General features: G+C 32.7%; 1 protein-coding gene and 1 long non-coding RNA gene across 3 annotated transcripts; both read left to right on the forward strand.

Moving 5' to 3' along the window:
• The first annotated feature begins 1,377 nt into the window (after nucleotides 1–1,377).
• Nucleotides 1,378–21,627, forward strand: LOC134241621 (ADAM 17-like protease). Its single transcript, XM_062723643.1, has 23 exons — nucleotides 1,378–1,489; nucleotides 5,996–6,122; nucleotides 7,520–7,653; nucleotides 8,454–8,548; nucleotides 10,953–11,053; nucleotides 11,387–11,463; nucleotides 11,575–11,696; nucleotides 11,901–11,984; nucleotides 12,199–12,297; nucleotides 12,478–12,619; nucleotides 13,361–13,471; nucleotides 14,046–14,051; nucleotides 14,151–14,269; nucleotides 14,534–14,600; nucleotides 14,953–15,094; nucleotides 15,441–15,539; nucleotides 16,042–16,101; nucleotides 16,820–16,896; nucleotides 17,168–17,286; nucleotides 17,538–17,616; nucleotides 17,747–17,835; nucleotides 19,654–19,707; nucleotides 19,969–21,627. The coding sequence occupies exons 1-23, from the start codon at nucleotides 1,426–1,428 to the stop codon at nucleotides 20,131–20,133; spliced, it is 2,232 nt and encodes a 743-aa protein (XP_062579627.1). The 5' UTR covers nucleotides 1,378–1,425; the 3' UTR covers nucleotides 20,134–21,627.
• LOC134241619 (uncharacterized) lies at nucleotides 2,442–5,721 on the forward strand. Of its 2 annotated transcripts, none has more exons than XR_009986700.1 (3): nucleotides 2,442–3,783; nucleotides 4,017–4,120; nucleotides 4,831–5,721. It is a non-coding gene; the product is annotated as an uncharacterized LOC134241619 (long non-coding RNA). The 2 variants fall into 2 exon arrangements; XR_009986699.1 differs by having other exon boundaries at nucleotides 2,442–3,779.
• Nucleotides 21,628–21,760: the final 133 nt, after the last annotated feature.

Raw genomic sequence — 21,760 nt, forward strand, 5'->3', positions numbered from 1 at the left:
TTTTTTTTTTTTTTTTACATTTACAACATATACTAGCCATACTTCTGTAAATATTGCATGGCTATTAAGATTTTATGTATCGGACAGGACTGTCTAAGTTTTTGGAATTTGTGTCCAATCCCTTTGACATATTGTCAATAAAGTATGTTCAAAACAAGTTTTCAAATGTTTTCATCTAAAATATTTGTATATAAGCCACAAATTGTGATATCAGCAAATCAGAAGATCGATTTCCAACCGGAAAAAAATCGATCTCTGGGAACTTGCACAAATACCCCGGGTATGGTACCTAAATTATTATGAGGATTTTTGTTAAAGAAGCAACACTTTAGTCACAAATAAATCATTGTCTTTAATATTGAGGCACACGTTGTCCTTAAGGTTTAAAATCCTACTGATCGAATAGGTTCATTAATTTTCCAGTGGACCATTACACGTACTCCTCTCATAAGAGGAATACCTTCCTAAAACATCTTTTAAACCATTTCTTTTATTAACTATAATATGTCTCTTTGATTATTATACCTTTTGTTTAAAAGTAAATTTGTTTCTAACATTGACTTGTAGTTTCTTGTGCTTATATATTTGATAATTATTATACCCCCCGCTTGAAAAGCAGAAGGATATATAGTAATCAGTATGTCCGTCCGTCCGTCCGTCCGTCTGTTACGCTTTGGGGTACCCATCTCTTATCCGCAACTCCTCTCATACCACTTATGGAAATTTAATGACACTTTCAGATTCTTAATTACATATTGCCATTGTGCACCTCCTATTTTACTTTTTGATCTGACATATATTTTTGATTTTTCAGAGCAAAACATGGACACTGCCATTATATTCATATGGGAGGCGGGGGTATCATTTAGTGAGCTCATTGCTCACAGTACCTCTAGTTTACATATAGTTTTCTGTTCTCTAAGCACCTGTGACCGGTTTATTTTCTTGCAACAATTGAAATATTTCTTTTTCTTAAAATATGAATAATGAAACGTACATGTATAGTTCCTTCTAATCAAAAGATATGAGCAAGGCTAAAGATCATATTATTATTTTATACAAAGACTAATTCTATAAGTACACCATGTACACGACGTTTATTTAATTAGTCTATTTTTTCCTTTTGAAAATGAGAGAAAAAATTAAAGAAAGGTTAATCTTACTGGTAAATTTAAGTAAAAAGTAAACCTAGCTTCATACTTGGAAACTTATTCTATTTGAATCTACTACTTTTGTGATAAAAATCATCGATTTTTTTTTTCGGAATTGACATTTCCATACCAAAACGTTTCTGTCTAATATAATGCATAATCTGATTCAATTGAGCGATTAAAATTATTGGCTATTAGATATATAAATGAAGTGTGTCATTGATTTGGATAGCGTATCCAATACAAACTTGAACTCATTGGTATCGGCAAAATTATGATTTTAAAATTAATTTTCGTTGCATTTTGTATATTTCTCGTGTTTAATCAAAGAGTATCTGGTGAGTTGCGTGTTTGTTGTAACAGATTTACCAAATTTAAAGTACAAATATGTACTTAGGGTGACACGTTTTATTAATCAACGATATTTATTTACTTTGCACTTCGTTTGCATTATTACTATAAAAAGGTTGTATTGTTTTATTTAATATTTGCAGTTTATTCTTCCTAAACCAAACCTTTAAGTATATACATGTACAATATCGATTCAAAACAAACTTTATGAAATTCAGCAAGGCATGCATATGGCACGCCAAATTCACAAAAATGAGTAAATATAGTTTCACAGTTGATAAACTAGGTTTATCGACTATAGTTAACAATTCGTAAACTAAAGTGAACAATTCGTAAACTATAGTTTTCATCGGTAAAATTATATTTAGTTGTTAACTATAGTTTACGAATGCTAATCTAAGTTTATCTGTCTGTAATAAAATGTTAATAGATTTTGTTGATAAACATAGATTCACATCTGTAAACTATAATTTACAATTGTAAACTATAGTTAAGAGTTGTTAATCATAGTTTCACAAATCGTGAAACTACTAGTATATTTATCAGATCGTTAACTATAGTTAAGAGTTGTAACCATAGTTTACAAATCGTGAAACTGTATTTATCAGATAATCTATGTTTTGCAATTGCAAATGATTGTTTTCAGTGTTAAATATAGTTAACGGTTCTGAAACATAGATTATTGCATTAACTGTGGTTTACAGATGTAAAATATAGATTAACATTGTTAACTATAGTTTACAGTCTGAAACTATAGTTTACAATCGATAAACCTGTGATTAGCTCATTTTTGTGAATTTGGCGTGCCATACATGCATTTGACGATGATTAGTTCAAAATATCGGTACGTTTTCAAGTTTTTTTTTTTAAAAATGATTTATCATTAGATATTTTACACCCGCACCTCAGATCTCCAGATTTCCGCATTATTCTGCATTTTTTCCTCATTTTAATATGGAAAAAATGTGGAAAAAAATACGGAGAAAATTAACAATATGGAAAAGCCGAAAATATACGGAAATAATCCGGAAAATAAACGGAAATAATACGGAGAATTGGACTTAGTCTATTTTTCATCTGGAAAAACATTGAACTCTTAACTTTGAATATTTTTCATCTGGAAAAAATACGGAGCTCTGGACTTAGAATTTTTTCATCAAGAACAAGATGTGTTTGTGAGACACAGTAGCACCTGGCAGCAACATTAAGTTCTAAAAAACAATTTTTAGCAAATGGGTCTCAGTCAAGGTCACACAATCATTGTTCTTGGTGTCATTTGAAAGCACTTTATTAGTATAGTATGCATACCAAATATTAAGTCTCTATTATCTATGGTTCAAAAGTTATGGCGAAAATTCGAAAAAAGCTATATTTAGCACATAGGTCACAGCCAAGGTCACAAGGTCATTGACCTTGGTGTCAGTTGAAGGTGCCTAATTAGTGGAGTATGCATACCAAATATGAAGTCTCCATCTCTCACCGTTCAGAAGTTATGGCGAAAGTTCGAAAAAGCTATTTTTAGCATAAAGGTCACAGTCAAGGTCACTGACCTTGGTGTCAGTTGAAAGTGCCTAATTAGTGGAGTAAGCATACCAAGTATGAAGTCTCTATCTCTCACCGTTCAGAAGTTATGGCGAAAGTTCGAAAAAGCTATTTTTAGCATAAAGGTCACAGTCATGGTCACAAGGTCATTGACCTTACTGTCAGTTGAAAGTGCCTAATTAGTGGAGTATGCATACCAAATATGAAGTCTCTATCTCTCACGGTTCAGAAGTTATGGCGAAAGTTCGAAAAAGCTATTTTTAGCATAAAGGTCACAATCAAGGTCATAAGGTCATTGACCTTGGTGTCAGTTGAAAGTGTTTTTGTAGTGGAGTATCCATACCAAATATGAAGTCTCTAAGTCTCACGGTTCAAAAGTTATGGCGAAGGTTAAAGTTGACAACAGACAGACAAACAGACAGACAGACAGCTAAACAGACAGGACAAAAACAATATGCGCCCCGAAAAAATTTGGATGCATAAAAACTGTCTTGGAGTTAACAGCAGTTCTCTGTTTCTCCTGAATGTTATGTACAATTTGATCGGGATCGGAAGAATGTTTCAAAAAGTCGGGCTCAGTGATCAATTAATTTAAACAACAGACCGCCAAAATTTAACCTTGGCCTCCATGTTGCAACGTCTGCTCTGTCTAAAGGAAGAAGTTTGTTGACCAGACAGCCTGAGATCGTATTGCTGTATCAACCAAAAGATGCAGATACACGTATTTCATTTGCGGTAGGTCAGTCATATTTTTTTAACATGTGTGTCACTGTGATGATGAAAATAAATACTCTAGGCCTAGGACTGAGCCACCAGGCTACGTACGTTTCAGCCAATATGCCCATGATTCAAATCTTTCAATCAGCTCATAGAATTTTATTATGGTTAACCACAATTAAAGGTGTTAATTTTGGGGAGCCATGGGCTGTAATCTCTAGCAATGATTTACCATACATTTTTTTTTTTTGGTAGCGTCTGTGCATGAGGAGGAGATTTCTGAAAAAGAATAAGTGCTTATTCAACTTACTACGATTTTAAGGGGCTTAAAGCTTGGTCCATGGATGGTTATGTTTGAGGTATATATATTCTTTTTTTTCTTTTTTTATTGCTTGTTTAATTAAAAACAGTCAACTATGATTGTCATTATTATAAATAATATTTTAAACAAATTGATATAAAATTGAAGAACCCAAACTTGTGTTTATAAAAAGATTTCAAAAGGAATAAAAGCAATGAATTTAAATTTTATTAATATTGCACCATTATAATTTACAGTACCTGGCCATAAGTGAGTCATAATTTTATTTTTACACTATATATTTCATTGAAAAACATATTTTCATAAAAACTTGTTGTGAAGTCAATTTTAGCTCAATTTTCATGATTTTTTCACTGAAACATGCAGAATTATTCAAATTTTCTTATCTTAAATGATAAACAAAATGATACTTAAACTATTGAGAATAAATCATAAAATATTGTCATGACAAAATTTTCTAACCTCAAATTACTATGATTTCTTAACAAATTGAAGTCTTAAAATTTTTGTTTTGCACCTGACCTGTGATTTCACGGTAATGCATAAAGATAAAACTATTTTGAAATAATTGGAAGAAACTACAACAAATTCTGCATTTTATGGTGTTTTAGAAATTAAAAAGAAACAATAAATGACACTGCAAGAATATTTTAGAAAAATGTGTTTCCTAATGAAATATATAGTGGAAAAATAAAATTATGACTCACTTATGGCCAAGTACTGTAAGTACTTTTTTTTAATTGATAGGATTTGCCAATTCGACCGCAAGTGCTGCTGCAAGAAATTAAACATGCAGAGACCTTACAAATTACAAAGAAGTCTGAAGAAATTTTTATTGGACAGATGGGTGTAAAGCACAGACCTGAGATATAAATTGAATTGTGAGAAATATGAATCAGGGATGCAGGTAGAAAATGGCAAATGTGATCCAGATTGATAAAAAATGTCTAAATTTTTTTCTTGTTTTGTAAATATTCAATGCTATGTCAATTGTTATTTTTTCCCCAATACCTAATAGTGTTGAACATTTCACTCCCACTTTTGCTTAAATAGAATGAATAAATTTCCATTTATTTAATATGAATATTAAAAAATGCCACATTTTTTTCATGATGAACTTGTGGCTTAAATAAGAGTTCCAGTTTTTTTTCCATACATGCTCCAATTTGTTTGTCAAAGATATAAGATCCAATACATTGCTCATGAACATAATGTGTAATTTTGTTCATTCATCTGTATGTTTTTTTCTCATAATGATATAATAAATTGTATATAATTTTGCACATTGTTGATGGTTTTGTAAATATTTATGTATGTATGCATCATGTAGCGGTTTTATTAGCCATTTTATAACCATGTGATTAACTCCGTATTTTCTCCAGATTTCCGTATTTCCGCATTTTATCAACCAAGTAAATACCTCCATATTTTGTATATATGGAAATGCGGAAATCTGGAGAGAATACGGAAAAAGAGTCCAAATACTCCCATCCACATTTTCTCCATATTTTGAATACGGAGAAAATCTGGAAATTTGAATACGGAGAAAATCTGGAATGAATGCGGAAAATTAGTCCAAATACTCCCGTCCGCATTTTTTCCTTATTTTGAATAAGGAAAAAATGTGGAGATCTGAGGTGCGGGCATGCCAGGAAAATGCCAGAACCGACGCTTTTTACAAAAATTTGAAATTTCGCCGTTTCCAACCTGAGCTGATTTTTGATACTTTCAAACCAAGTAAAATTTTATCAATCGTACAATACTTTGAGTACTCACCAATATCAATGAAAAGAAAACATTACTTTTTTTTAATTATTAAAAAAAAATATTCAGACTCTACCACTTGCAGTGGTTTTAAATGCTTCATCTTATGAAATGAAATTTGCATATTTACCTCGTTTTTTAATTATAGGGGATTTGAGTCGTAAGCTGCGTGAATATGATATTGTTAGCGATTTTGAAGTACACAGTAGATCAGAGAGAGATGTCACTGGGATGTCAGTATCAAGAAAGAGGGTAAAATTTACTGGACTTGGCAGGTTAGTTAAAAGGGAAAAAACAACAAGTACATACTGGCAATATATTCCAACAATAATGTATGATTGATAATTGTGTATCATGCTACACTGATGTATTTCAACATCATCATATCCATAAATCATTTTTTTTACTGTAATAGCCAGAGCAGTTATAAAGAATACTTAAGAAACAAGGCTAATTCAGATCTTCATTCTAACCAAATTATCAATCATACAGTTACCAACTTTGAATGAAACTTTTAGGCACTTGTGTTAGTGTCCAAAAATTTGTCTCATTTAAGTGGTTTATGTACACAAATTCATAGATTTAGTATCACTATAATTTTCAGAAGTTGAGATTGATTTCTCTTTGGATCTACACATGAAAGTTAAAGTTATCATAAACTTTTTATCTCCATTATAAGAAAATATGCCCTGGCTTGTAATTAGTGAATAACTAAACATTCAGCCAATGTCAGTAATTATAAACATTTAGCCAATGTCAGTGTTTAATTGTCATTGAATATGTCCTTTGATTGGTATAGTATCAATATTTATTTTTTTAGCTCACCTCTACGAAGTCGAGATGAGCTTATGCTATACCTCTGGCGTTGGCGTCAGCATTAGCATCGGTGTCCCAGGTTAAAGTTTTAGGAGCAAGTCCATTCCTAAGTTACTATAAGCCGTACCTGGACCAAACTTGCATGGATGATGCATCTAGGGATGGACACTACCAGAATTGCTGCGGATGCTGGATCTGACCTACATTTTCCAGATGAGTGACCAGGTTAAAGTTTTTAGAGCAGGTCCATTCCCAAGTATTATAAGCCCTACCAGAACCAAACTTGCATGGATGATGCCTCTAAGGATGGACACTACCAGACTTGCTTTAGATGCTGGATCTGACCTACATTTTCCAGATGAGTGACCAAGTTAATATTCCCAAAAACCTATAAGCTCTATCTGGACCAAACTTGCATTGATGATGCATCTAAGGATGGACACTACCAGACTTGCTTCAGATGCTGGATCTGACCTACATTTTCCAGATGAGTGACTCCCAAGAAAATATAAGCCCTACCTGCGCCAAACTTGCACAGATGATGCATCTGAGGATGTACAATCGAGACTTGCTTCGGATGTTAGATCTGATCTACATTTTCCAAATGTGTGACCAGGCTAAAGTTTTTGGAACAGGTCAATCCCTAATGAACTTTAAGATCTATTTAAACAGAACTTGCACAAATATTGTTGTCAGGATAAATACTAACTATCAAAAAAATATGTTGTGAGATTTGCATAACAATCGTCGAGGTGAGCTTCGTAATCTTTGATTACCTATGTTTTGTATTTTATTTTTTGCTGTAACTTAGTATATTTAAAAACAATGCATTTCTATCTTGCTAAGTTTCTTTCAGAAACTTTTCTATAAGCTTGACTCCGGTTGTGGGATTATTTAGCAGTGATTTTAAGGCAGTAATTGATGATGGAAATGGAAGAAGAACACCATTCATCTTCAACAAAAATAACTTTTTTGAAGGCCTACTTGAAGGTAATCATGAAATAAACTTTAAAACAATATCTGTATGTTATAAGTGTTGCATATACTGTAAATCACTTTTGTTCCAAAGAACTTTGTTTTTGCATAATAAATGAGGTCATCTGCTCACTTAAGATTTTATTCTTGCTTTATATAAAAGTATTTTAAAAATTTTTTTAATGATAACTAGGAATGGCAATCTAATGCAGAATTGCCAATCGGTTAACTGAAAGATCTTCGTACTGATAATGCATGGTTAAATTTTCAAATGTGGAGAACCCTGTGATTAGTTGGTTAATTGTATAAAAAATTCTGGACATTGATTATCATTGTAAGCTTCACTAAAATGAGCAAGACTTAAAAGATGTTACTTGTAGTAACATTTATTATTATTATGTATTTTGAAAACTTACCAATTACCCCTACCATGTCAATCTGTTCAGCCATAAAATTATCTCCAAATCAGCTCAAATAGATAGGTGAAATAACATTTTATTTATTTTCATTTGTATTTGTGGACTTTTCAGGAATTTTTATAAAAATTACACATTTCATTTTTTTTATTAATAGCTGATTACAGATTCTCTAACTGATTACCATAGTTCCAACTGAGCAACCAGTCAATTAATTGATCAAAAATTGCCATCCCTAGCAATAACAGAAATTTAAAAAAATGTCTCACTTAATAGACAATATTAATGTCTTGTGAAAATGAGAAGTCATGAAAAATCAATGATATAGACTAATTGACTATTTACAAACAAGTATTCTTAAGGTTGTTTTTTTGTAAAATGAACACATTTTAATTGTAGGGGACAAGAAGAGTAAAGTTCATGCTTATTTTGATGAAGAGGATAATACAATGACTGCCTCCATTTCATCAGAGGGAGAAGATGTGGTGGTAGAGGTAGGGAATTATTTATCATCAGAGGGGAAAAATGTGGTGGTAGAGGTAGGGGATTATTTATCATCAAAGGGGGAAGATGTGGTGGTAGAGGTAGGGAATTATTTATCATCAAAGGGGGAAGATGTGGTGGTAGAGGTAGGGGATTATTTATCATCAAAGGGGGAAGATGTGGTGGTAGAGGTAGGGGATTATTTATCATCAATGGGGAAGATGTGGTGGTAGAGGTAGGGGATTATTTATCATCAGAGGGAGGGGGAGATGTGGTGGTAGAGGTAGGGAAATACTTATTATCAGAGGGGGGAGATGTGGTGGTAAAGGTAGGGAAAGGTAGGGAATTATTAATTAACAGAGGGGGAGATGTGGTGGTAGAGGTAGGGAAATACTTATTATCAGAGGGGGAGATGTGGTGGTAGAGGTAGGGAAAGGTAGGGCATTATTTATTAACAGAGGGGGAGATGTGTTGGTAGAGGTAGGGAAATACTTATTATCAGAGGGGAAGATGTGGTGGTAAAGGTAGGGAAAGGTAGGGAATTATTTATTAACAGAGGGGGAGATGTGGTGGTAAAGGTAGGGAAATACTTATTATCAGAGGGGGAGATGTGGTGGTAAAGGTAAGGAAAGGTAGGGAATTATTTATTAACAGAGGGGGAGATGTGGTGGTAGAGGTAGGGAAATACTTATTATCAGAGGGGGAGATGTGGTGGTAAAGGTAGGGAAAGGTAGGGAATTATTTATTAACAGAGGGGGAGATGTGGTGGTAGAGGTAGGGAAATAGTTATTATCAGAGGGGGGAGATGTGGTGGTAAAGGTAGGGAAAGGTAGGGAATTATTTATTAACAGAGGGGGAGATGTGGTGGTAGAGGTAGGGAAATAGTTATTATCAGAGGGGGGAGATGTGGTGGTAAAGGTAGGGAAAGGTAGGGAATTATTTATTAACAGAGGGGGAGATGTGGTGGTAGAGGTAGGGAAATACTTATTATCAGAGGGGGAGATGTAGTGGTAAAGGTAGTGAATTATTTATTAACGGAGGGGGAGATGTGGTAGAGCTAGGGAATTATTTATTAGCAAATGGAAAAGATATGGTGGTAGAGGTAGGAAATTATTTTTCAGAGGGTGGGTACTGTGGTAGTCTTAATTTGGGTTTATAAATTATATCAAATGGTTGGCTTTACCTTAAGGATTACTGTAAAATCACAAATTTTCATGGTGGTTTTATTTTTTTGTTGCTTTTGAGGTTTGAAGAGAGAATTCATGTCCACCACAAAATGTTTAATGTGACATACATAACTACTCAACAATTCTACATCCACGAAATAAAATCCCCAATAATCAAGAGTTTTTATTCAAACCACGAAAATTTGACACCACGAAAATATGTGATTTTACAGTAATAGTTAGATATGCAATGCTTAGTTAGTTCTATTTATATAATAGTGTTGCATTATGCTTGTACTATGCCTAAATAGTAGGCAGGGTTTGACACATGGTGCACGAGCCGGAGGCGAGTGCACTATGTGTCAAACCCTGCCTACTATTTAGGCATAGTACATGCATAATGCAACACTATTGTTATTATTATGCTGACTGTTGTTATTATTTATGCGGCAATCCATTTGATTTTTTTCCTGAAAATAATGGTGGTAACACAGCGCACTTGCAAAAACTCATTCAAAATCTTCATGCTAAAATTAGTTGCATGCTTAGTTATTTTGGTTACTAGCATTTTCTCTAAATAAGTCAGGATTTTCTGTCCCAAAGATACTCATCTTTATTTTCTGTTGTGTTAGTAAGACAGTAGACTGATTTGTTTACAGACGTGGATTATCTTTTACATCCTTCAATCAAGCGCTATATAAAAAAGCGTTTTAATGACCCCATGATATCAATTCATCTAACGATCTGTATGTAATTAGTTTGAAACTTTGTTGTACACATTTATCTAAGATTCCTTAGAATAATATAACTGTTTTCAAATAATATTTGTCTATTTTCTCCTTCTTTTGTCAATTGTATAAATTAAGTTTATATATTTAATAAAATTCTCCCTATCAGTGATCGTCTCTGTGGCATAATCGATAAGGCATCGGACTGGCAACCTCAAGGTCGTGAGTTCGATTCCCGGTGTGTGCATGGAAGAATTTTATTCAGAAATGAAGGCCGTGCACTATTTCGGCATAGTATACTTACGCTATATAAATCCTTAGACCACTATGCGAGAGTAGTAGGGTATGGGTTATATAGAGACAAACTGACAGGAAGCATAATAATTGTTGTTAGACAGTAAGGAATTCAGTAAAAGTTTATGTACTTACTATTAATGTCCTCTATTAGCAGTATACATATTTCATACTTGTAGAATACTTCAGCAGACAGTGAAAAGTTTATTCCAATTTGTTTTTAACAGCCTGAATGGAGACATGCAAGGACCAGAAAGAAAGGATCCAATATGATTATTTACGCTGTCAAAGATATGAAGTGGCCAAATAGTGGAACAAATTCCAGTGGGTCAGTATATAGAGTTATTGTAATTCCAAGAAAACTTAATCTATAGTTTTTGATTTGCTGGGAAAAAACTAACTCCAGTACCCAGTTTTCAAAATGTACAAAATCATTCCAGTGTTAGTAATATAAGAAGTTTTTCCTAGAGATATATAAATCTGTATAATAGACTTGGCTTTTCTGAAATAACTGCATGAAAAAGTAAATACAGTATAATTTTGTGAAAATCATTTTTTTTTCACACATGACAATTGTAAGCTTATAAATATTTGCTGCTCAGATTGATAAGTAATTTACCAATAAATGGACATCTTTTTTACGGCTGTGATTTTTTGACAGGTTTGACTATTGTGGAGCTGTGCATGGACAAGAACTACACAATCCTCAGGAAATAATGTTCTCTAAACACATGGAAGGTTAGTTTTTCTTTAAAAATATGTAACTAATCATGTAAAATCAAACAGGATTTTAAGTGCATTTAACCATGTTGGACTTGGTAACAAAATCTGTCTTTTTTTGTGTGACAGACAATGAACATCACAGAAGCAAGCGAGCAGCCAATGTTAACTGTCGTCTGATCACAGTAGCAGACTACAAATTCTTCCAGAATATGGGAAACAGCAATAAGTATACCACAGCTAATTACATGGTAATTTATCATTTATACAAGGATGTCACAGCTCTAACTTTATGCAAATTTAATCTTAAAACACTTAAAAATTATCAAAAATCTAAACAATTAATATACCTGCCATTTTTCATCAGAATATAAATTCTGCATGTATATTGATACAAAGTTAAATCAGTGCTTTGTAAATTGATCGTTACATTTCTCCCTTTTATTTGCTGTTAGGCCAGTGTTATTGACAAGGCCAATCTGATCTACAGAGAGACTAACTTTGGTGGATATACTGGACTGGGCTTTGTCATTGCAGAAGTAAGTCAATGATATTTTTGAAATATGAACTGGTGAACATATCTCACTATCTAAGCATAGCTAGACTTGTGATCTGAATCTATGGTGGCAAAAATATCTGTAAATCATTACTGTAAATATATTTTTATATTAGTTATATAAGGATTTTATTTATGTTGTATGGATGTATTATGAAGAGTTATTTCCCTTGAACACACACTTACTGCTGTTTCAGATGATTATACTGGAAGCACCAACAGTAGTTAGTAATGGAGCACTACATTACAACATGCAGAATGGTCCATGGAGAAGCAACACAAAAGGCCTCCTAGATGTAAGTAATTATATGTGTTCAGAACTATTTCTTCTATTTTTAGCTCTAAATATGAATTAATACACCTATAAAAAGTTTCCTGTTTTATTGAAAGTGTTAAATTGCTTGCTTTTCATTTTAAATTAAATTATTAAATCTTTTTTTTTTAAATTGAATTATTATGAATTGTGTTCATGACAGAGTTTCAGCACCCAAGCCAATAAATGGAGTGATTTTTGTTTGGCCCATCTTTTCACTCACCAGCCATTTGATAACAATGTGTTAGGGCTGGCCTATATAGCTGGCTCCAGATCAACAGACATTGGTGGACTCTGCTCTCCCAGTAGGTGTTGTTTTTTTTTTTTTTAGCATTTATGCACTCAGATCATTGCAAGAAAAATCAAATACATTGTAATTAACAAAATCACACCAGTCATATGATCACTATTTTTGAGGTCAATTCAGTGATTTATTAGCATGATCAGGGAAGTACAATTGTGTACATAAAGATAACTTAATTTTTGTTTTGACGAATAAAAACAAGAATAATGGTTTTGTTTTATGAATCAATGATTAAATTATACAAAATTGATCAGCAAAACTTGCCATTTTTCTTGATTGTTAAAATTTGATGGAATTAATCCTAGCCCAATTATGCATAGAGAAAAGTGATACTAAGATTAAGAATTTCTTGAACTAATTTTGATGTGATATTATGTTCACTAAGATGATCAGGTGCAAGTGAAATAAATTTTTTTAACTTCTTGAACTATTTTTTAGCCTTATGTAGATAAAAAATAATGTTGTGTTCACTTGGTAGGTCTCGTGAATGTGAACATATCTTAATAATTACTAGTATGATTTCTGCAATTTTGGGTCTCATCCAGTTTGAGATCATGTTTAATAAATAGGTTGTCTTCAAATAATACATGTATTTTTAAAAGTGCTGGCATCTTATTTAAAAGATATTTCATTTTCTTTACTTTACAGGGGTAGATAAAACAATTAGTGAACATCCAGCCATATGTTTTAATATAGTATAAGTTTTTTCTTTGCACTTTTCATGTCCTTCGTTATATTCCAGTAACATACTTGGGTGGCGTGCAAGTTTCACTCAACACTGGATTTACCAGTACAATGTATTCATCTGGTTCAACTGTCCTGTCACGGCAAGCAGAGCTGGTCACTGCTCATGGTGAGTGTACAACTGAAGCTTATAGTTACAACTTATAACCTCTCATTTCTGAACAAATCTACTTACCACTTTAGCTTATTATTTTCTAGCTTAGTGTTTGTGTGTATATATATGAAGCAGTCATATATATCCAGCTAAGCTACTTATATCTATAGCTTGTCATTTTCTAGCTAAGCTTCTTAAAGCTATGACTTATGATTTTCTAGCTAAGCTTCTTAAAGCTATGACTTATGATTTTCTGTCTAAGCTACTTGCAGCTATAATCTTATATTTCCTAGCTAAGTTTCTTATAGTTATAGCTTTTCTTTTCTTAATAATTTTCTTCAACACAATCATTAGTACCTCCCTAAATTGAATTTCTTGATACATTGTTTACTGGATTTATTTAATTCCTTTTTGTGCAATGTATCAAGTTTTTATAGCACCAATGTTATTTCATTATAAGATAAAATCAAATTAACACATTGAAATTTACTTTCTTTATTACGATTACATGCAATCATGATTAACAATTCTTTTATATTTTTTTTATCTTCCGTACCTGAATTTTGGAATTGAATTGGAATCTGAGCAGAACTTGGTGAGTATAATAATTATCCCTCTTCAGATCTAGAATGAAGTACTGATTTACAGTAAGAATAAGAACACTGTTTCATTTTTTGCTTTATTTGATTTACAGGACACAATTGGGGAAGTGAACATGACCCCACCTCAGGGGATTGTGCCCCGTTCTCTATATTTGGAGGGAAGTACCTGATGTACCCCTACTCCGTGTCAGGGGATGATGATCACAATGATGTAAGGTTTTATCTGAATTTTAGACATTTTTCAGTTTGAGTGTTTTTACATCAAAAGGTACAGTTGAACTTTGGTATCTTGAACTCCAATATCTCAAATACCATGGATATACCAAAGTGATGTGGAAGTCCCAACCACTTATTCTTTAAGTAATTTCCTTTGCCTTGAATCCTCTAATAACTTGAAGTGTTTTCTCTGTCCCATCAGGTTTCAGATAATGAAGTTTGACTGTAGTTTTATTTTGTCATATTTGTATCTTTTCAGGAATTTTCCAGTTGCAGTAGGAACTATATTGGTCGAGTTATGGGTTCTAAGATTGGATGTCTCACTGGTAATTGTTTTATTTACAGTGTTGTAAATGTGAAATACATTGTGACAGTGACATTTATTGGTAACATCACCACTATCTATGACATGAATATTTTAATTGTCTCATGGACTTAAAATATAATTGCTCTTATCAAAGAGCTCAATTGATCACCCTGGTATTAATATTTGTATAAAGTCTTTGAAGATACTGACAGGCACAATAATGAATTCAAAGATATACCCACATGCAGTTCCTCAAGTAAAGTGAAATCAACAGTATCAAAATTTATGGAAAAAATGATTTTGGACCTTGTAATCCCAAATGATTTTATTGATTTTGAATGATTGATATTGATTTTTTATGTCTTTGGCAGAATCTGTGGGGGTCAGTTTGTGTGGTAATGGGAGGATAGATGCGGGGGAGGAGTGTGATGGAGGGTACCTGGGGAAGTTTGGTCTGGATGACTGCTGCCTACAGGACTGTACACTCAACACAGGGAGAAGTGCTGTCTGCACGTAAGTATTACAAGCTATAAACTCAACACAGGAAAAAAATGCTGTCTGCACGTAAGTATTACAAGCTACATGTATAAACAAACTCAACAGGGGCAAAAGTGCTGTCTGCACGTAAGTATTACAAGCTATAAACTCAACACAGAAAAATATGCTGTGTGCTCATAAGTATTCCAAGCTGTAAACTCAACACAGGAAAAAAATACTGTCCTCTAATATAAGTTTTAAGAGCTGTAAACTGAACACATTCAAAAATGATGCCTGCTCATAAGTTTTCTATACTAATTTAAAATTATACAATGATTGACCAAAGAACAGACTTTACAATATATTGCTTTTTTGTTTACAGTCCATCTAACTACGACTGCTGCAACTCCAACTGTCAGGTTCAAAGTTCAGGGACTCTTTGTAATGCTGCACAACAGTGTAAACAAAATGCCTTTTGTGAATATCCTTTATTTGCTTCTGTTTTGACTCACACATTATAAATGTAGATAGACACTTTTTAGACATTAAGACTTGTGTGTCTTTGCTTGCTATTCTTAAAACTTAACCTTCATGCAGTTATTTGTACCTTTGATTTTTCAGTTCTGTCTGATTGAATAAATTTGAGTTACCTGTTACTTTCTAATTTTTGGATTGGGTACCTTCTCAGTTTTTTGGGGAATTCTTTTAGGCCTTCTGTTAAAATATTTAACTGTTTTTGGCAAAGGTTTTAAGTAATAGGTAATTTTAAATTATTTTAAAAAAATAAATATATGTATAAAATAGCAGTTCTTCACCACTTTTATCTTTACATCAGAGTAATTATGTAACAGTTTACTAACCATTAATCACATCATTTGCTGATAAATTGGTTTACAAGACACTTGTTGACAAAGTTATTGTTATGCATACATTTTTTGGTACAAAATCATGCATGGTGACAGATTTTTCCTTGACCTTTGAACTGGGACTGGTTTAAATTGCCCAACTGGTGCTAATAAATCGCCTGGAACAGTCTGCACAGGGTAAGTTGAATAAATTAACTTCACAGTAGGTCAGTAGCAAAACCAACCAATCAAATGCAGTTTTAGTTCAGCTGAGTTCTTCTGATCATAGTTTGCCCATTGCTATGTCCGTACTCTATTGGTTTTTAATAATTCCAAAATATCTGACTTCTGTGAGATTATATACAGTTAGTATCCCCATGAGGCATAGAATCCCTTTGTAAACATCCCTTTCCTCCCCCTCACATAGGCTTGGCTGAGAAAAAAAATATGAAGGTGTAGTGAAAGTAGGGTAGATTTTCTATGGTAAAATATAGGAGATATATTAAAATCTTCTTAAAAACAGCAGGCTACACAATGTATCCAAGTATCTCATACAGCTGTAGTCTCATTATTGATTTCTTTGTCTTGAATGGGTAGGGCAAAGTAGGAAAGCGAGGTTTTACATAGGGTGTGAAGTATCTAGAAAAAGACTGCAAAATCTCAAGGTTAGATACTTGTACATGAATACTCAAGCATCCCTATAAAATCAAGTCACGGAAACTAGCCATACAGGCAGAGATGGCCATGGAAAGAAATATGCGAGTAAACTCAGTTAAAAATTTTAGATGTTGACCAATGGCCTTAGATAAAGGTTCAACCCCTATCATATACCATTTCATTGAATTGAGCTTGTAATCTTTGATTAACCTATATTTTTTTGATAAAAAAAATTACATTTATGTTTATCATATTTCAGTGGATTTTGCAATATGACTGGAAATTGTCAACCTTTCTGTGAATATATTGGTATGAAGTCTTGTGTTTGTGCAGAAGGTGAGTCTCATTAATCAAGCCTATTTCAGTTATAAGTTAACATTGTATAGACCCAGCTCTAGTTTGGCAATGCCACCAGATAGTTTTATTTATTTGTACTTGGAACAATACACATGAAGATATTTGCTGGTAGTATTTTTACCCTTTCTTTATAAACATAAGTGGACATGGATGACTGATTATTGAGTTTTTGCATTAGTCTGCTTCATTGCGACTTTTGTCGTATGAGTGGTGAATGAACCTGTTACAGTATGTATTTACCTGTTTTTAGAGGCCAACTCCTGTCGGCGGTGCTGTATGTCCTCTGGCCCCTCCCCTACCTGTGCCCCCTATAACAACACAGTTTACCTGATGGACGGATCACCCTGTGTCAAAGGATACTGCTCGGGGGTAGGTTAGGTTGTATACTATAAACATGGTTATTCATGATCACAAATGATAAATATGTGATACAGTAACCTGTTCATTATGTGTTTGGATGGTTATAGTATATACATGCAGCTGTAATTCCAGGGTTTTGTTAATGTGTATAAAGGAGTTGGTACAAAGTGATATTTATGTAAAATCTTTTTTACTGCATATTTAGTAATCTACATTACTTTTAAAATTTTACTTTTATTTCTGTATATTTTCTCTTTTAGGGAATTTGTATAGAGACAAAGCCATCATTATCTGAGAGATTCTTTGCCATACTGGACAAGATCAGCTTTGACTATTTAGGTAGAATTTTTCACTATATATGTATCAAATAATTCTCAGTTGCAACAAACAAACATGTCATTCATCCCTCTATGTAACTTATATCATATATAATGTGTATTGAATAATTATGTTGTTGTTTTCACCCCAGCGGAGACCTTCAAAACCAATATGGTGGCCATCACTCAGGCTTTCTCTCTGATCCTGTTTATCCCTATCTGCTGTGTCGTATTTTATAGGGTTGGTTAACTTTCACTCATTCAATATCAAACAAGGCATTCATCAAACTTATTTTTATTTTCTGTAAATCTATTTTCTTTCATAAAAGCTTTTTAAAAATAAATAATGAAATTTTTAAAAGCTCATTTGAGATACTTTTAAGTGGAGCAATCAGCATAATACAATAAAAAAGATACATTTAAAAAAAAAAATGAAAGCAAAGAATACCGGTAAAAGAGCTTTAGAAAACCAGGGACCTATATACTAACGGGATAGGCAACTCCTTCATCGCCATGTTTATTTACCCAAAACATCACGCACAACACTACAAGTTTTTCAAACTACGTTTATTCCAAGTAAACAGGGTGTTTTCTGATTAATATCATTTATTCCTTTTATGTATTGGAATTCATTTATTAATAAATCTTAAAGCATAATAATAATTTAATTGAAATATAAAGAAAATAAACACTGAAATCGGCGATTTCTCGGAAATATGGCCAATCGGGGCATGTGCTGATTTTGCATAAAAAAAAATTACTACTACGATAAGGAGAATAACTAGAGCAAAGCTAGTTGCAAAGCAACGAGTAGGTCTTCCATCATGTTTGACCGGAAGTGGCTTTCATTTTTAACAGAAATGAGAAATAATGTCCAAAAATGGTTTGATTCCTCTAAATCCATGTTAATTATTGCAAAAATAAGCTATTTTCTGTTACTTCCGGTTTGACCGGAAGTGACGACGATGGACGGAAAATTAATTATAATGCTCCCAGAGACATATGTTACCAGAAAACTTGTCAAGAACGGCAAAAATATGCGTTTTCCGACTACTTCCGGTTTGACCGGAAGTGACGACGCCGGACGTATTTTGACGACTTCAATAGATTAAGCTTGACATTTTAAACAATTTTGCTTCTTTGACGTTTCACAAATTCTCAATACTTTTTGAGATATAAAGGAAAAACTTTCAGCCCATCCAGGCCCCTGATTTAAGGGGCCAGCACTTTTTTCTAGATGTCATTTGAAAGATCTTGAAATTGTACACCTTTTTTGTTCTACATGCTTTAACAAAATATTTCTAGGTAAAAAGTTATCGTTGAAAAAGTGCTTAAAATTTTGAAATTCTTGATAGGACTGTTTTCGGGCCATAGCGAGCGTCGGCGCTTCGTACTTCCGGTAGTTGTGATATACTTAGTGCACTTCTCCAAAAGTTGCTCTAGCATCACTGAAAATTTCAAGCTTCTGTGTTAAGTGCTTTTTGAGAAAACTGCCAGACAAAGTGACCCTCTAAAAATCACTAAATCGCAGAAAACTCCGAACCGGAAGTGACGTCATCAAATTAAAAAAATATATATCTAGATTTTTTTATGTTCTATCAGACCTGAAAGTTTCATGAAAATCGATCTAGCCGTTCTCGAGAAATCGCGCGTACAAAATCGGTAAGAAAAAAAAACAATAATAATAAAAATAGTGGAAAAGAAACCTAAGAAAAACAATAAGGTCTTCCGCTGAAGACGGAAGACCTTAATAAGTGCTAAAAACAAATCTTGAATGATTTTTTGGCAGATAATTAAAGGATTTGATCTCAAATATGTGATAGCTTTAGAGGTATAATTAATTAAACTTGACTTACGAAATCCCTTGACTTACGAGATATCGCGAGACTTGCAGTACTTGCCTATCCCGTTAGTATATAGGTCCCTGAGAAAACCTGTTGAAATTGAAAAGATCTCTCTAAAATATATAAGAAATTTTAGCAAATTTTGCAAATTGTCTTTAAACTGCCAAATTAGTGAATTTTTCTCTGCTAAGTAGTAACTGTGTCTTACATTTCAGGATAGAAAGAAAACAAAGAAACAAAGATTAGAGATGTCTGCAGAATGCAGAACTGTGAGTTAATTTTAATGCTAGTGTTTAGTATTATACCAGTATCTACTACAGGCCGTTAGATCACTTTAACCTGATTGGTAAAACGGGTGGGTTTTTTTTATACCCCTTGTTTTGTCAGTCTAATTAAAGTGATCTGTAAATTACCTGTGGTATGTATATACACAAAGTGAAGATCAGTCATATGAAATCAGCTTGTTTTATTAACCTGCATTATATAACTATGTAAATATTTCACTTGATATATTTACTTATATATAACAGGACAGGACCTTGACCTTTGATGAGGACAGGAGACAGGTCAAGAAGAAGAAGAAGATTCCTCCCAAGTTTATCCCTGCCCCTCCCGAGGCCGTCATCCACAGGTCAGGGTCACGTAGTGGCTCCAGAAAGAATCAGATTGCCCCCCTACCCCCCAGGCGATACTAGTCTCTACGCAAATGACAATCTTTAAGTCTAAGTTATTTATTATCCATTGACTGTCTGTGATAAATTGTAAAAAGTATGTGGTCTATTTATATACAATGTGAAGGTCACAACGAATTTATGTACAATTGTATATGAGCATGAATTGTTTGCATTTTTGTTTTATGCAAAGAATTGGAAGAGTAACTGCCCCTTACCTCCCATTCAAATTGAGTGATTGATGGCCTCACTATCTGTTATACAGAAATTTGTCTGTGTTTGAATCTTTGTTTTTTTTCAACATTTTTTTTCTTTTTTTATTTTGATACGTTTTCTGATATTATATGAGTACAGAAATTTGAGTATCTTTCATCACCAGTAATGTACAGTGTATTTGATATTATAATTTTTTAAGCTTCCCTTTAACAAAAATATATGTATAGAATTTTTTTATTACAGTACAAATATTATCTATCAGTTAGTAAGACAATTCAATTTTTCCTTCATAATTCAGCAAAATAGATGAATAAACATGCTAATGTGTCATTGTTCAAAGCATTTAATGAACTAAAGAGGAAATCAAATACATGTATGTTTTCATATGATGCTTCAGTAAAGAACCATTTAAAGATTTTTGTGAAGTAAGACACTTGTTTGCAAAATTAAAATATCTCCTATGGGTCCTGTGTTGTAGTCTCGGATACCTATAATTAGGAATGAATACTAATTTAGGTGAAATAACATCCTAGCATTTTAAATCGATCGAGTCCTTTCGGGCACTTTACAATGCATTAGTACATATTAGTACACAGTTTGTATATTAACTTTTTACAATGTATGAGTACACTGTTTTATATATATGTATTTAATCAGATTTTATTTTGTTGTGTAAATTAACATTACCAGTAGTCACTTTTGACAAACCTTTTCTTAACTCATCTTCATAGTTTCATTGTTTAGGGTAGCTAGTGTATTTCTTGCATGATTATGATGAAAACAGTGAGTATGAGAGTAGATAGAGTGCAAATTTAATGAACGTATGGAAATGATTTACTTTTTCAATAAATTATTAATCATTGAATGTGCTTTTAATACCATATAATTGTACATGTATTTTTTTTAGAAGAACATTGTTTTTTACATTTTGCTGTTTATTTGTTCTTTTTTACAGTATGTTTAAAATCCCTTTTTGTTTACAAGTTAAAATTATATTGCTTTTCAATGATTTATTCATTCTGTGGGTAATCAAATATATTTTATTTTGTCAAACATAAATTGCTTCCTTTAGCAATATTAACATGGAAGAGATAGTGGTATTTTACCAGTCTATAGCTCAACTGCTATTCTTTATTTTTTGTTGAAGTTACAAAGATAAAATGTCACATTTGATATTAGCTAAGCTTTTATATTCCAGTTTTACTTTTAATGCATAATAGATTGATTTTATGAAATGCATAATATATTTTTGTAACTTAGACTTTTATTTCAATGAATTAGAATAATAAATATTTCACACAAGTAGTTAATTCATTTTTTCTTTGGTAAAACTAGATTTGTTTTTCAGTAAATTACCCAGTTATAACCCTCCCTGGGTTTGAATACTAAACTCAAGAGAAATTAATTTTATAATTTTGGTAGCAGACTCATTGCT

Source organism: Saccostrea cucullata, unplaced genomic scaffold (assembly GCF_032062105.1).
Source record: "Saccostrea cucullata isolate Sc308-1 unplaced genomic scaffold, CSIRO_AGI_Scuc_v1 ctg267, whole genome shotgun sequence".
Taxonomy (NCBI): domain Eukaryota; kingdom Metazoa; phylum Mollusca; class Bivalvia; order Ostreida; family Ostreidae; genus Saccostrea; species Saccostrea cuccullata.

Coding starts and splice junctions, on each gene's coding strand:
- LOC134241621 (XM_062723643.1), top strand. CDS start 1,426: ATGATTTTAAAATTAATTTTCGTTGCATTTTGTATATTTCTCGTGTTT. Junction 11,985..12,198: donor TGGGCTTTGTCATTGCAGAA/GTAAGTCAATGA, acceptor CTGCTGTTTCAG/ATGATTATACTGGAAGCACC. Junction 17,617..17,746: donor GATCAGCTTTGACTATTTAG/GTAGAATTTTTC, acceptor TTTTCACCCCAG/CGGAGACCTTCAAAACCAAT.